General features: G+C 61.4%; 1 protein-coding gene across 8 annotated transcripts in view; it reads right to left on the bottom strand.

Annotated features, from left to right (window-relative positions):
* Window positions 1-5,952: 5,952 nt before the first annotated feature.
* Agrn (agrin) overlaps window positions 5,953-15,195 on the bottom strand; it is a 36,023-nt gene continuing 26,780 nt past the window's right edge. For 2 of the 8 annotated variants that reach the window (XM_070037053.1, XM_070037059.1), the window contains 24 exons: window positions 15,058-15,182; window positions 14,876-14,981; window positions 14,467-14,781; window positions 14,250-14,387; window positions 13,720-13,847; window positions 13,516-13,630; window positions 13,321-13,440; window positions 12,889-13,221; window positions 12,610-12,802; window positions 11,985-12,200; window positions 11,458-11,684; window positions 11,241-11,375; window positions 10,955-11,054; window positions 10,704-10,868; window positions 10,441-10,552; window positions 10,225-10,236; window positions 9,914-10,030; window positions 9,593-9,785; window positions 9,424-9,511; window positions 9,215-9,238; window positions 8,380-8,412; window positions 7,927-8,151; window positions 7,553-7,656; window positions 5,953-7,189 (listed from right to left, as the gene is read on the bottom strand). In XM_070037053.1, the coding sequence (XP_069893154.1) occupies window positions 7,032-7,189; window positions 7,553-7,656; window positions 7,927-8,151; window positions 8,380-8,412; window positions 9,215-9,238; window positions 9,424-9,511; window positions 9,593-9,785; window positions 9,914-10,030; window positions 10,225-10,236; window positions 10,441-10,552; window positions 10,704-10,868; window positions 10,955-11,054; window positions 11,241-11,375; window positions 11,458-11,684; window positions 11,985-12,200; window positions 12,610-12,802; window positions 12,889-13,221; window positions 13,321-13,440; window positions 13,516-13,630; window positions 13,720-13,847; window positions 14,250-14,387; window positions 14,467-14,781; window positions 14,876-14,981; window positions 15,058-15,182 (3,482 nt within the window). In that variant the 3' untranslated portion in view covers window positions 5,953-7,031. The remainder of the gene's footprint in view (window positions 7,190-7,552; window positions 7,657-7,926; window positions 8,152-8,379; window positions 8,413-9,214; window positions 9,239-9,423; window positions 9,512-9,592; window positions 9,786-9,913; window positions 10,031-10,224; window positions 10,237-10,440; window positions 10,553-10,703; window positions 10,869-10,954; window positions 11,055-11,240; window positions 11,376-11,457; window positions 11,685-11,984; window positions 12,201-12,609; window positions 12,803-12,888; window positions 13,222-13,320; window positions 13,441-13,515; window positions 13,631-13,719; window positions 13,848-14,249; window positions 14,388-14,466; window positions 14,782-14,875; window positions 14,982-15,057; window positions 15,183-15,195) is intronic. The other 6 variants (XM_070037056.1, XM_070037060.1, XM_070037054.1 and 3 more) reach the window with 5 other exon arrangements.

The following is a 15,195-nucleotide window of genomic DNA, read 5'->3' as shown; positions in this document are numbered from 1 at the left end:
CTGTCCCGTGGCCCCGCCCCTGCCCCGTGCCCCGCCCCTGCCCTGTGGCCCCGCCCCTGCCCCGTGCCCCGCCCCTGCCCCGTGGCCCCGCCCCTGCCCCGTGCCCCGCCCCTGCCCCGTGGCCCCGCCCCTGCCCCGTGGCCCCGCCCGGCCTCACCCGTCAGGTCCCGGGACGTCCGCGTGGCGCTCGCTGCCCTGGACATGATTTAGATAGTCCAGGAAGTAGAGGCCTTGGGAGCCCGAGATCAGCCGTCGTAGTCTAGACAGCCAAAGCACTGGGCTCCCGCCAGCAGGCCCGGCCCTGAGCCCGCACGCCTGAGCCCGCACGCCTGAGCCCTCCCGGCCCTGAGCCTTCCCGGCCCTGAGCCCTCCCGGCCCTGAGCCCGCACGCCTGAGCCCTCCCGGCCCTGAGCCCTCCCGGCCCTGAGCCCGCACGCCTGAGCCCGCACGCCTGAGCCCGCACACCTGAGCCCTCCCGGCCCTGAGCCCGCACGCCTGAGCCCTCCCGGCCCTGAGCCCGCACACCTGAGCCCTCCCGGCCCTGAGCCCGCACGCCTGAGCCCTCCCGGCCCTGAGCCCGCACGCCTGAGCCCGCACGCCTGAGCCCTCCCGGCCCTGAGCCCTCCCAGCCCTGAGCCCGCACGCCTGAGCCCTCCCGGCCCTGAGCCCGCACGCCTGAGCCCGCACACCTGAGCCCTCCCGGCCCTGAGCCCGCACGCCTGAGCCCTCCCGGCCCTGAGCCCGCACGCCTGAGCCCACCCTCCCGGCCCTGAGCCCGCACACCTGAGCCCACCCTCCCGGCCCTGAGCCCGCACGCCTGAGCCCGCACACCTGAGCCCGCACACCTGAGCCCACCCTCCCGGCCCTGAGCCCGCACACCTGAGCCCGCACGCCTGAGCCCGCACGCCTGAGTGGGCTGGTGGAACCGGATGGGAATGGAGATGAGACCGGCGGGAAGTGGGAAGGAAGGAGACCCAGGTGGGAGGGAAGGAGACCCGGGTGGGAGGGAAGGAGACCCGGGTGGGAGGGAAGGAGACCCGGGTGGGAGGGAAGGAGACCCGGGTGGGAGGGAAGGACCGCTCCTGTGCAGAAGGGAGGAGGACCAGGTTGAGGACAGCGGGTCTGACTGGGAAGAGTGAGCCGAGGACCCACGGCTGAACACAGAGGCGCTGGGAGAGGCAGATGGGATCAGAAGGCCACCTGGGGCCGGGGGCTGGGACGGGTCCAGACCTGAACGAGAAGATGGAAGCCATGGAAGGGAGTCAGGTTGATGGTGACAGTTTAGCCCCGGCTTCCCCACCCCCAGTGCAGACGTGGCAGTCCCCTAAGCACTCTGACCCACAGGCCCACCCGGGCCAGGGCCTGCCAGTCTATCTGGCCCCTGCACTGAAGGTCCCACACGATTGTTCGCCCAGCCTCATTACACAGGAACATAGGGCCCGCGCTCCGCTGCTCTACAGCTGGGGGGGCGGGCAACGCTTTGTGCCAGCCTTCCTGGCAGACAACTAGCACGCTGCTGCTTCTGTCCTGCAGATACGAACACACGCGCGCGTGCAGTTGTGTGGCTCTCAGGAACTTTCCACCACAGGCTGCTGTCCCCATCAAAAGGAACGTTGCTTTGACTACATGCAGAGGCCAGGTTGGGCCAGCTGCCTCCCTCCCTCTACCCCATAGTGGTCATAACAATGCTGTGTCCACAAGGCGCTGTACACTTGGCCGCTTTTCCACCACTGGCTCCTGCTCTGAGTCACTCTGAAAGTGGTGGTTGTCAAGTACCCACAGACTCCAGCAGGTGTTTCAAACACAGCTTTTCACCCTTGAGTTCAGAAAGGACCTCAGGACCAGTGCTCAGTCCAGCTGCTCTGAGCTCTTCTTTAAGATGGCCACTCCCTTACCACTGGGCTTCAGTTCTGCCCAAATCCACACCTCACCCTCTGGCACAACGGACGTGTAGCCAGATCAGTTCAAGATGGGGAACAGGCCTGTGCCACACACCCACCTCCGCCAACTCCCTGGTGCAGCCGGAGGTGCTGTGCTCATTCCAGGTGTGCGGCTGTCCCGATCGTGCGGGACAGCACGGGTTGTCTGCCACCCGAGAAGGGGAAGATGTTCCTTAGGTCTCCGGGAGAGGTGGGAAACTTGAGAGTCTCACTCAGCTTCCTTGGCTGCTGACGCTGAGGTGGGCAGAGTGAGGAGGGCCCAAGAGGTCTGCATGTGCAGGAGATTCCCCGCAGCTGCAGCTGCAGCCTCTCAGAAGCCCTCACGGACCCCGCTGTGCACACCACGGGGAGCAGGCTCACAGGGAAGGACTCCCACCCAGGCCGGGGGAGGGGGCCGGCATCTCTTGCAAGGAAGATGCTTCTATCCTTTTCTTTGACCTATTTTTCAGATCCTGTGCCTCCTTGCTGGACCTGATGCCTTTTTTTTTCTTTTTTGCTAGTCCTGAGGCTTGAACTCAGGGCCTGGGCACTGTCCCTGCGCTTCTTTTGCTCAAGGCTAGCACTCTACCACTTGAGTCGCAGCACTACTTCTGGCTTTTTCTGTGTATGTGGTGCTGAGGAATCGAACCCATGCTTGCTTCATGCATGCTAGGCAAGCGCTCTACCACTGAGCCATGCTCCCAGCCCCCTGCTGACGTTTTTGTTGCAGTGTTTGAGGTTGGGGGATGCAGAGGCCCCAGCGATGTCCACTCTTCCTCTCCCGTCCTCCAGCCCCTCCCAGCCTCAGAGGGTAGGAGTCAGCCTGGACACCATCCCTAAGCTCCTTTGTTTTTTGCTGAGGCAATCACTCTACTTCTGTCTTTTTCTGTGATTAAGTGGAGATAAGAGTCTTAAAGATTTCCCTGCCCTGGCTGGCTCTGAACAATGATTCTCACATCTCAGGATTACAGGCATTGCTATGCCTAGGTCACAGACCCCCACCAAGAAGACCACCGAGAGTCAGACTCTACAGCTGTTTTAAGGGCTGCGGCTCAGGCCTCCGACACAGCGGAGCCCACGAGGAGAGCCCCGAGCTAAGGATTTGCAGGGCTTATAAAGGCACACACCCAGGTGGTTTAGCACCATGTGTTGCTCTGCTCTGAAACAAGCAACAAATGGTCACTGCCTCAAGTACTTTAACCCTTCAGCATAAGCTACCAGTACCGGGCTGTGTATGTGTGTATGTATGTGTGGGCTTGAATTCAGTTTGTGGTGCTCTACCACTTGAGCCACAGCTCCACTTCTGGCTTTTTTGCTAGTTTATTGGAGATAAGTTTCACAGACTTTCCTGCCTGGGCTGGCTTTGAACCTCAATCCTCAGATTTCAGCCTCCGGAGTAGCTAGGATTCCAGGTGTGAGCCATCAGTGCCCAGCTAGACCTGGGGCAATTCTTGACCAAGAAGGCTTCCTGGAGGAAGGTCTGTACACAGTATCACTCTAGGCCAATTGCAGAAGAGAGGTATGGCTAGTGAGACAAGCAGATGAGGCCTCCCAGACCTCCTGGATCTGCTGACACCCTGGGTGGAGGACTCGAGCCCAGAGACATCTTGGCGTTGGAGGGCAGCTGTGAAGGCCTCAGGCCTCAGCAGTGGTCTAGGGCTTGGAAAGAGAGGCGGTTTCCAAGGGTGTCACAACTTCACAGCAAAGGGGGACGCCTGGGCCCCCCGGGGGTGGAGGAGCCCTGCAGCCCCAGCCGTGACCTGTCTGGGGTCTGGGGTAGCTGGAATCTCTCCTAGGGTCCTCACCACCCCAGAGCCCTGCTTCTACCTCACACTCCACCACCACCTTGGAATCCCGTCGCCCCAGGTCGCTTTTGAGTCCGGCAGACGCAGGTGTCATTTTCGGGAGAGCTCCCTTTCCTGTCTCCCAGGTTGGCCTATTTCTGGCTTCCTCTGTGACTCTTTTCTTGTCCTCTTTCCAGCATACTGTGTACTGTGGAACCCACTCCTGGAGCTCAGAGACCCCAGATTGGGGCTCCTGTTGGTCCTCAGGAGTCCCTAGATCTGGTCTCTAGATGCTTGTGTTTTGCTCTGCTCTTCTGAGGCCAGGCTCCTGGCCTCCTCCAAACGCAATCCTCATGAAGTCTGAACTGCCTCCTGCCTAAGGCCTTCCAGAGGCCACGCAGGTCCATCCTGCGATGCCCACAGCTCCTGGTGGGGAACCCTCGGGCTGCCCCATGCTCTGGCAGGATCTGGTCATCCTTCAGCTGGCACTCTCCCAACCTTTCCTAAAGAACCCAGCACCTGCATGGCCCCCCAGCATGATAGCGTGCTACAGCCTCTCTTCCTCCTACCCAGTACCTGACATCTGTCTGGTACGTAGCAGCCACTCATTGGTCCCGAAGCAGTAAGTTAATAAAGAGAGAAGAAGGGCTGGGATGTAGCTCAGTGGCAAAGCGCTTGCCTAGCAAGTGCAACGTCCTGGGTTCGATCCCCAGTACCAAAAAAGAAAAGACAATAAATAAATAAATAAATAAATAAATAAATAAATAAATAAAGAGAGAAGAAAACCAGTCTCTGCAGACCCAATCAAGTCAGGCTCCAGTGGCTCACGCCTGTAATCCTAGCTACTCAGGAGGCTGAGATCTGAGGATCGCAGTTCAAAGCCAGTCTGTGAGAATCTTACCTCCAATTAACCACTAAAAAACAGAAGTGGAGCTGTGGCTCAAATGGTAGAGCAGAAAAAGCTGAGACAGTACCCAGTCCCTGAATTTAATGGTACCAAAAAAACAAAAAATAGTTCATGGACTCATGAGAACATTTGGTTCTGAGCTTACAGATGCTTTTCTCTTTGGTGGGGGGAAAGAAGAGGATTGAGAATGTGGCTTTGTGGTAGAGCACTTGCCTAGCATGCATGAAGCCCTAGGTTTGATTCCTTATAAACAGAAAAAGCCAGAGGTGGTGCCGTGACTCAAATGGTAGAGCATCAGCCTTGAGCAAAAGAAGCTCAAGGACAGTGCCTAGGCCCTGAGTTCAAGCCCCAGTACCGGAAAAAAAAAAAAAAAAAAAAAAGAGGTCATTATCACAAAAACAAAAAAGCAGTCCTAGGTCTGAACCCAAAGCCTTGTGCATGCTAGACAAGCACTTTACCACTTGAACCACACATCTAGTCCTTTTTATTGTACTCACCAGTCTTGCATTTATGCCCAGGCTGGCCTGGACGATCTTCCTACACGCATGTCCATGGAGCTGGGTGGCAGGTCCACACAGGCCTTGCTGGGTTTTATTGGCTGAAATGGAAGCTGTACTTTTCCCAGGATGAATCGTGTGAGCTTTGCTTTTTGGTTTTTGTTTTTGTCGGTCATGGGCCTTGAGCTCAGGGCCTAGGTGCTGACCCTGCATGCTTTCGGCTCAGGGCCAGCACTTACCACGGAGGCACAATTCCACTTCCAGTTTTCTGGTGGTTAATTGGAGAGTTTCACAGGGACTTTTTTTTCTGCCCAGGCTGGCTTTGAACCACAAATAGCTAGGGTTACAGGGTGAGCCACTGGTGCCTGACATGCCTGGGTGAATCGTGACCCACAACCCTGATCTCAGACCCCTGAGTATCCAAGATTACAACCAGCAAAGAAGCACACTTAGAAGTTAAATGTTGGAGGGAGGGGCCACCCTGCTGGCTTCACAGTTCCTTTTCCCCCTTATTTTTTATTTTATTTTTTGCCAATTCTGGGGCTTGAACTCAGGGCCTGGGTGCTGTCCCTGAGCTTCTTCAAGGCTAGCGCTCTACCACTTGAGCCACAGCACCATGTCTAGCTTTTTCTGTGTATGTGGTCCTGAGGAATGGAACCCAGGGCCTCATGCATGCTGGACAAGCACTCTACCACCCAGCCACTTCCCAGCCCTTCCTCTTGCTCCTTGTGAAAAGCCTGGACTTCCTCCAGAGCCCCATGCACACCACTCGGGGCTCCAGCCCTCCACCCCCAGCAAAAATGAGGCCCCATGAAGCTCAGGGGACAGCTGGAAAGAACAGCCTCTCTTGTGAAGTTTTCAGATTTATTTCATGGTGTTCGAAACAGACGTACTGAAGTTAGTGATGAAACACCATGCAACTCCCTCCAAGCTTCTCCCTGCCTTGGGAGGGGGGCTGCACCCACCAACTGTATCTGGTCTTGCTCCCAAGATGACTAGGCTAGGCATTCGGGGCAGGCAGCGAGGGCACAGATGTTATGGGTTTAAGGCATGGCTAGCATTCTGCCCTTTGACCTTGGTCACGATCGAGCAGATACCAGTCATTCTCAGAGGAGGGCCCTGGCCAGGGTTGCTGCGAGGCCCCGGCGGCTCTGCCGTTCCAGGCAGATCAAGTAAACCATGAAGAACGTGTTTGGCGCTCAGGCCTGGATAGCCATTCTTGAGAAGTTGCTGGCTGGCTTTCCATGCAGGCAGGCAATGGAGGTAAACCATATCACACATACTGGTCCACTTGCCTTCTGGAGCTCCTCAGGGGGCTTGGAGCGGGTGGTGGAGACACCTCTTCCAGGGTGGTGGGGGTAATGGGCAAGGCCAGCTGAGGGCCAGTCAGGGCACCTTAGACGAGCTGGGGTCTGGCCTCTACCTTCAGTGCCCTAGAATTGGTGGACATTCAGTGGAGGCGGAGGATAGCTCCAAAGCTAACATTGTTGCTAAGTCACAGTACTGGCACATGGCCTTGGAGTCCAGGCTAGTCTGGGGTAAGGCTAGCCCAAAGCACACACAGGAAGAAAGCAGCTCACATTGGAACCAAGAAGGGCCATCTCCTCCTGCTCTGGTCCACAGCTCTCGTCGGATGCAGTGGGGGTGGCGTGGGGAGCAGGGGACAGTGGGGACCAGCACAGGTGGACAGGCACAGATGCACAGTGTGACCCGAGGCGGCCCTGAGCCCCGTGCTCCGGCTGCCACGTTGCCCCTTCGAGTCTCTTGGCACTGGTTTGTCTCCACAGCGTAGCTGCCTGGACGGAGGGAGGCTGGCCAACAGTCTCTCTGGCCAACACACAGGCAAGAAAATCATATCAAAAAGCAACAAGTTTACAAAAATAGAAAATAATTACAGCAGGGAGGGGGGCGCTCCAGTGCCGGGTCAGGGGGCAGCGCAGGGCTGAAGTTCTGGCTTGGTGACCGCGTCTTCCAGCAGATGAAGCCGGCGCAGGCCCACCACGACGTCCCGCAGGCAGCCCACGAAGCCTGTGCTGTAGGCCTTGGGCAGGGTCTGGCCCACAGGCAGCTTCTGCAAGCCTCCTGCGGGACAGTTAGCACGGTCGCCGTGAGTGACACAGCACGGCGGCAGGCGGAGGGGCTCTGGAACCCACCCAGGCGTCGCCCGGTAGCCTGACCACCGCAGGGCAAGCGCGGATGGGACCGAGCCCTGCTCTGGAAACCCATCTGCTGTTTTAAGGGGTCAGTTAAGCTCTAGCCCCAGGGGGTGGGTGGGCCAGCACTCTGCCACCTGAGCCACAGCACCACCTCTGGCGTTTTCTGTATATGTGGTCCTGGGCTTCATGGGTGCTAGGAGAGCACTCTCCCCCGGAGCCCCCTTCCCAGCCCGGTTCCTAGATATCCTGAGGCCCTGGCTGCCCTCCCCCAGGCTCACCCAGCACTCACCAAGCCACAGGGTCCCGTCGGTATCCAGCTGTGTGGCTCCCAGAGGGGAGGAGCCCGTCACCGGGGCCTCGTTGCCCACCTGAAGGGAGCCTTCCCTATGTTCCCTAAGGACACGAGGAAGCGAGACTGTCAGTCAGTCCCCTCCAGTTCCTGAGCCTGAGCCCCACCGCCAGGCTCTTGTGGGCCTCCTCCAGACCCCAAGGCCCCTCCCCTCCACTTGGGCCTCAGAAGGAACCACGCCAGGTATCACTCCTGGGGCAAGGATGTGGAATGAGACTGCCAGCTGCAGCTGTTTCTCCTGCATCTCCTCCCTCCCCAGCCACAGGCCTGGGGGAGGCCATGGACATTGTTACTATCTTCAGGGCGCCACGGACCTGTGAGCCCTGACCCGCAGCCAGCGGTTGGTGTCGACCCTCACGGTGGAGCGCAGCACCACAGGCTGGGAGCCCAGGTCATAGCTCAACTGCAGGCGTCCGTCCACAATGGCCAGGGCCACATAGTCCGAAGGCCCCGTGGCCTTGCCGCTCCACAGGACCAGCCCCTGAGTGGCCTCGGTGCGCAGGCTCAGCTCAAAGTGGTTGCTCTGGAGCGCCTTTCTGCTGGAGGGTGAAGGGGGAGCGTCAGGGCCTGGGGCGGGGGCAGGCAGCACACACCGTGACCAGAAGCCACAGAAAACGGTGGCAGGGCCTGGGGCCAGGGGGATTGGTTGGGGCAACGCCAACTGTGAGAGACAGGACTGACAGAGGGAGAGCACAGATGATCAGAGACGGCAGCACACAGAGGGCCACAGCCAGCCCGGGGTCTCTCAAGCACTGCCATATGCTCACCTGCGATGGGCCCCAGAATCCAGAGTTTCAGGGCTTAGAAGCAGGAAGAAAGGGCAGCAGTGAGCGGAGGAAAAAGGTTGAGATGCAGGCTCAAGTTCCCTTGTCAACATGGGTGGTAGGGGAAGCAAGCATGACCCCGGACATTAGTGACCCTTCCCATCGAGGTCTGAGCGGCAACACACATGCAACACCAGCATGAGGACACAGCGAAGGGTATGGAGGGGGCCGGAGTCCGCGAAGGGAGGCTTGAGTGGGGTGGAGGTGAGGGCTCACCTGCCGGGAAAAGCCCTGCACTCTCAGGAGCAGACACACGTGGCTGCACACGTATGCGTGGCTGCGCATGTGGACACGTGCTTGCATACACACATACACACATTCATACGAACTACACGGACGGGACCCTGCGGCTTGGTGAGTGCTTGGGGTGAGTCTGGGGGAGGGGCACCAAGGGCCTCAGAATATCCAGGAGCGGGGCTGGATGTCGCTCAGGGGTGACGTGCTCTCCTAGCACACATGAAGCCTGCTGCCTACAAACACGTGTGCACACACAACTCTGACAGACACATGCATGTACACACAGAACAGGTGTACTTGAGTGTGCGCACACACGGTCGTAGTACACAATTGTCCTGGGGCCTCAGTGGTTTGCTGGGGTGGTGAAGGGACGGGAGGGCAGTCCCCATCTCCAGGGTAGGAAGCTGAGCCTGGCACAGCGCAAGCGGTCCTGGCCTCATCCCTTCTACCAAGGGCGGAACCCACAGTGGAGCACAGAGGGGTATGAAGATGGCTGTGTGCAGAGGATGGCCCCGTGCAGGAGGAGCCAAAGGGTACTTACGCAGGGATCTCATTGGTCAGCTCACTTGGGAACAAAGAGACAGAAATATGAGAAGGGGGTCTGGAACCGAAAGGGACACTGGGCCTATCTTCCTGGCCACAGAGTTGGGGGGTGGGCCGAGGAGGGTTGGGCATCCACACCCTGCACGGTGTGCCCAGACAAGACCGGACAGTGGTGGGACGGGTGCCTGGCCCCCCGCGGGAGGTTACCTCTCGGTCACCGCATTGAGGTACTCGATGTAGGTCTGTCCATCAAAGGCCAGTGTCTCCAGGTCCCCTGCCGATTTTTCAACCAGTCCTGGGAGACAGGTGGAATGAGGTGGGCCCAGGGGTGGTTTTTCCAGGTCGCACTAGCCCCGGCCCGCACCACCTCACTCACCCTTCTCGCAGCGCCGCCCTGAGAAGCCCCCAGGACACAGGCATTCATAGTCGGCTCCCTTTGGGAGACACGAGGCCCCGTGGAGGCAGGGGTGCCCTGAGGCTTGGGTACAAGGGTGCTCTGCAAAGGACGAGACATCCACCGCCCGCAGCATGTGCTCCTGGGTCAGCAGCTGCTGGCCTTTGAGGGAGAGCTGCAGGGGAGAGGATGCGTGCGGTCAGCCTCCCTGTCCAGACAGCCCTGGCTTGGAGCGGAGTCCCACCCACCACAGCCCTTCCTCCACCTGGAGAGGCCTGGCGGGCCCCACCAGCCCCCTCCTACCAGCTGGATGGCGCCGTTAAAGCCGGACGACACGGCGGCGGCCCGAGCCAGCTTGCTGAAGTCCGGAGCGCCGCCCACATAGAGCGGCTCCTTCAGGTTAAGCACGGTGTGCGGCACCTGCCGGAGGGGAGGGTGAGGGGCCGTAGGAACGGGCCGGGCCAGACCAGAGTGCTCGCGACTGACGGCCCCGCCCAGCCCCACTCCCTAGGAGGCAGAGTTAGTCACACAGAAATGGAAGACGCGGGCCTTAGTGGGAAGGAGCTACTCTAGGGGTGGGCCTCGGAGACGGTGCGCTGCGGGGCAGACGGTACCTTGCGGGATTTCTGACATCCGGAGAGCGGGTGGGGGGTTGCAGAGCAAGAGCCAGAGAGCAGTGGGGGGCAGAGAACAGACAGACCAGGCACAGGACAGACGAGAGAAAACAGTTTTGTGAGAGGCGATTGTGAGGGGCTGCCAGGCCCCTGTGGAGGAGGAGGGGCACAGGAGCAGGCGGGAGGGCGGGCAGGCGGCAGGCCTGGGATACTCACTGGCGACTCCCCCCGTACGCGGGGCCCGTCGCCCACACGGAGGGCGCCCTTACGGCCATTTCGCTCCACGGAGACCCTGGTCCAGGCACCCAGGGCTATGGGTTCCTTGCTCCTGCAAGGAGGTACCACGAGTGAGCTCTGGACGGGTCCATCACCTCACCCCCACCCCTCCCTGTGGTCCGTCTGGGAAGAGGTCCGGAACCAAGTCCTAGGCATCGCCAGCCAGGGCCCGTTGTCATCCATGCCCACGCCTGCTTGCCCACCTGATGACCGCAGCCCCCTTGCCCAGATCGTAGCGGAACTCCAGACGCCCATCGCGCAGCGCCAGGGACACAAAGTCCCCCTTGCCATCGGTCTTCTGCCCGTTGTAGAGGAGCAGGCCGCTGGGGTCACGGGCCAGGAACACCACCTCCAGCTCCATCTTCTCCCTGCGACCACGTGAGGTTGTAGCTGTGTGCACCACCCCATGCTCTGTGGAGTAACTTCTTTCCCACACCCCTCCTGCCCTACTGACCCCAGGTCTCTTTCAAAGGTGTGCAAGCCTTTCAGTTCCAGGTAGGAGAAGCCACTGAAGTCAGCCAGGAAGGGCCGAGAGCTGGAACCCCTCTCTGAGACTGTGGAGGACAGGACAGGGGTCAGACGAGACTCTAGGCCCATCCCCGGGTCTGCCGCACTGCCACAGCCCCGCATCTACCTGAATTCAACCCTGGCACTAGCTTGAATCCCACCCCAACCTGGACAAGTCAACCCAAGGGCCTGACTCTGACCCTCCTCCTCTCCACAACAGCCCCTGCCCCCACCTGTCTGGCAGAGGGCCCCCTCACGTCCCGGGGGGCACTCGCACTCGGCCCCACCCCTGGGCAGGACGCGGCAGGGGGCTGCCCCCGGGCAGGGGTTTGGCTGGCAGGGGCTCTCCTCATCTGCACACGTGGGACCTAAAAGGAGATTGGATGAGGGTCTCGAGAGGTGCGAGGCCACCCACAACACCTGCCTCCCCGCGAGCACCCGGGGCCTCACCGAAGCGGCCAGGCGGGCACTGGCAGTGGAACGCGCCAGCTCCCAGCGCCCGGCACGGAGCCCCACCGTGGCAGGGGCTCGGCACACAGGCGTCGTCGCCACACTCGCCCACGCCAGAGCCTCGGGCCGCCCCCCGCCAGCTGCCGAGCTCCAGCTGCTGGTTGTTAATGTCCAGCAGGCGGATGCAGCCCCTCAGGCCAACACCAACCGAGGTCCTCTCAAGCACTCTGTGTAGGGGGATAGCACGTCAGCCAGCCGCCATTCTAGCCCCTGCGGCCACCCCCCCCCCACGCTCTCAGGGTTGTCAGTCTGACAGGGCTGAAGCCAAGGGTTGGAACTGAAGGTCAGAGCCAGCCTAGCCCCTCTTCAGAGACCCCCACCAAAAGCATGCTATACCCGAGGGTCGGACCAGTGGAAGGTCAGGGGCTGGGCGGAGGTCAAGGCTACAGCCACTGCTGTCCATCCACCCCACAGCGAGGTCAGGGACTGGGCTCGCTTTCACGGTGGACCACCCAACTTCCGCTCACACGGCAGCCTGGTCCTCTGGGATGCCGCCCACAAAGAGGTCCGTGTCCAGGTTGAGGCCATCGGTGCCACTGGGGCTCTCACCCACAACTGGGGTCTCGCCATCCACGGAGAGCGTGCCCTGGCGCCAATGCCGTGACAGTTCCAGTCGGTGCCACTGCCCGGGCTCCACCGGCACCAAGCTGGTCAGCACTGCTGGCCCTGAACCTGTATCAAACCTAGGGACAAGAGTAGGTGTTCGGTTGGGCGCCGGTGGCTCACACCCGTCATCCTAGCTACTCAGGAGGCTGAGATCCGAGGATTTCGGTTCAAAGCCAGCCCAGGCAGGAAACTCTGTGAGACTCTTATCTCCAATGAACCACCTGAAAACTGGAAGTGGCCCTGTGGCTCAAGTGATAGAGTGCTCATCTTGAGCTGAAGAGCTCAGGGACAGTGCCCAGGCTGAGTTCAAGCCCCTCAACCCACCAAAAAAAAAAAAAAAAGAGCAGATGTTCAGAATGCTTGTCTGGAGCCATCGCTAGCCTGGCCCATCCCATCCCCCTAAGCCCCAGGATAGATAAGCCTTCTATTTTCACAAGGCCCGGGCCTGGCCTGCCACCATTCAGACGCCTCGCCCCTTCTGCCCACCTGAACTGCACGTGCCCACCCAGCAGTGCCAGTGCCAGGAAGTCCTTGCCGCGTGCATTGCCATTGTAGAGCAGAAGTCCCTGAGGCTCCAAAGCCCGGAATTCCAGCGACAGGCGCAGGGTGTGGTAGGCACGCAGGGTAGGGAAGGCAAGAAAGGAGTGGCCCCCAAAGGCTGGCACGGAGGAGCGGAGCGCTGCGGGGCAGAACCAGCCAGGAGTGCCCTGGGGTGAGCCGGCCCTGCCTGCCCACCCAGGCCTCACCCTCGCGGATGACCCTTACCCTCTTCACAGACGGCGCCTCCTCTGCCGGGAGGGCAGCTGCAGGCAAAGCCCTTGCCAGAGTCCTGGTCCTGGCAGGTCCCCCCATAGAGACAGGGCTGGGAATCACAGGGAAGGGACAGCTGATGGGGACCCGGAGGCAGAGTCCGGCCACGGCTGGGGGCAGTGGTGGGTGGCCGTCGAGTGGCAGGGGGCGCCAGGGTCCTGCCGACGGGCCAGCTAGTGTGAGTGGGGTAGGCACGTGGGGTCACGGCCGCGGAGGGCAATCGGCCCACAGTAGCTGCTCTGGCTGTGGCTCCTGTTGCAGCTCCCGTGACGAACGCCGGAAACCAGTCTGTGGGGTGAGGGAGCTGTCAGGTGCCCCGAGGACCAGGGCAGGCACGGTACGGGGGGGGGGACGACCCGGCAAGACACAGCCCGGCCCGACACTCACCGAAGTCCATGAACCGCACGTGTTCCTGAAGAGGCTTCCTCACCACCAGGGCCCGGCGTCTGGACGCCTGGATCTGCCGGAGCAAGGCCCGGGCCACATCGGGCGCCTGATAGGCTGTGGCTGAGGGAAGGTGGGTGCTGAACATGGTCTGCTGCCATGCAGCTCCCACCCACCACCCCTGGGAAGGGGTCTCACTGGGGTCAAAGTGCACATCCACCATGGCGCGCACCCATCTGCCAGGCCCCAGGTCCCTCAGGCGGACACTTCGGTAGTCCTTCTTTACATCTGAGTTCCGGAACAGGTCGTCCAGCTGCAGAGAGTGGGCGAGAACACGGGGCACGTGCAGATGCTGCTGGAGCTGTCAGTCCCCGGGGGCCCCCCCCCCCACCGTGCCCGTACCGCGCTCTCAATGCTCCTGGCAGTCTCCCCAAACAGCTCCGACTTGGGGTCAGCCATCTCAGGCGTGTAGAACAGCTCCTGCCCCTCGACCCCCTCCAGCTCCAGCACTCCCTGGAAGGCCTTGGTAGCTGTGGAGAAGGGGCAGTGAGCAGCTGCTACGGCCCAGCCTCCCTGGCGGCACGGGCTCGGCCCCGCAGCCAGCCACATGGGGCACGGGCAGGGAAAGTTAGTCGGATGATCATGTGGTTAGTCAGTGGGGACCCCGGGGCAGGACTGGCACCCGTTACCAGGAGACTCCTAGGCTGGCTTGCAAGGAGAGAGAAGGATTAGGTGCGGGGTCCAGGGCACACGTGGCCTTCGAGGGCTGAGACCACAGAGTGCATGCGTGTGCTGACCCCCACGCCCACGCACGCACGTGCCATGGCCCGAGGCCCGTGACTCTGTACCAACCTGCGGCCAAGGCTGAGGAGAGCGCCCTGGAGCGTCCAGGCTGCTTCTCACGCTCCGCCCTGCCCATGTCACCCACTTACCCGGACAGTTAGAGCCCTCTGCGTCCAGGGAGGGTGTCTGGCCATCCGAGCAGCAGCCCAAAGGTGAGTTGTAGCAGGAAGCCCTTTCGACGGGCAGCCCGTGGGTTACCTCATGGCTGCTATCAGGAGGCTCGAGGTCTGGGGAGGTACACCGTCTGAGCCTGGCCCACGTGGAGGCCCTACAAGCCCCACCCCCATGTCTGAGGCCCCTCCTTACCCCCAGAGCCTCCCCCACTGGCCTCCTGGTCCCCACTCAGCTCCTCATCACCACTGCCATCGGCACTGCCGGATTCACCGAAGGCAGACAGGGCGAGACTGGACACGGTGGAGGGTGCTGTGGGTGGCAGAGTCCGCATGGGCCACACAGTGGTCCTGGGGAAGCTGGCCGTGGTCTGCGGGGGCGAGGCCGCCGCAGGGGGGGTCCACGCCTGGGGGCTGCTACTGGGAGCCAGCGGGAGGGTGCCGGGTGAAGGTGGCGAGGCCTTGCTCGAGACGTGCCCTGGGCTGGTGGGGTAAGCGACAGGAAGGGCCTCTGCGGGGAGACGGGGAGGGGGGGGGGGGGAGGCCGGCGTCAGGGCAGGGCCTCTCCTCCCCGGTCAGCCCCGGGCGTGGCCCCCGGGCCTCACCCCGACACGGGCCCAGGCTCTGGGTGGAGATGTTCAGCCTCTGGCGGCAGGCGATGGTCTTCAGCTGGCACTCATTGCCGTACGTGACACCGTCTGACCCACAGACCTGGGGCACAGGACAGAGACGCTCCTGCAGGACCGCCCTCTCCCACCCACCGCCCCCCACATTCCCCACCTCTCACCTTGGTGGCATTGGCCTCCAGGCAAGCGAGGACGGGGCAGACACAGTGAGCAGAACCGCCCTCCTCCACACAGGAGGCGCCAAACTCACAGCGCATCTCCACACAGGTCTCAGGTGCCCGGGAATCTGGGGTAGACAC

The sequence above is a fragment of the Dipodomys merriami genome, unplaced genomic scaffold (genome assembly GCF_024711535.1).
Source record: "Dipodomys merriami isolate MVZ:Mamm:240054 unplaced genomic scaffold, mDipMer1.0.p SCAF_28, whole genome shotgun sequence".
In the NCBI taxonomy this organism is placed as follows: domain Eukaryota; kingdom Metazoa; phylum Chordata; class Mammalia; order Rodentia; family Heteromyidae; genus Dipodomys; species Dipodomys merriami.
The sequence above is the reverse complement of the archived record's forward strand: the minus strand, read 5'-3'. Positions and strand labels throughout refer to the sequence as shown.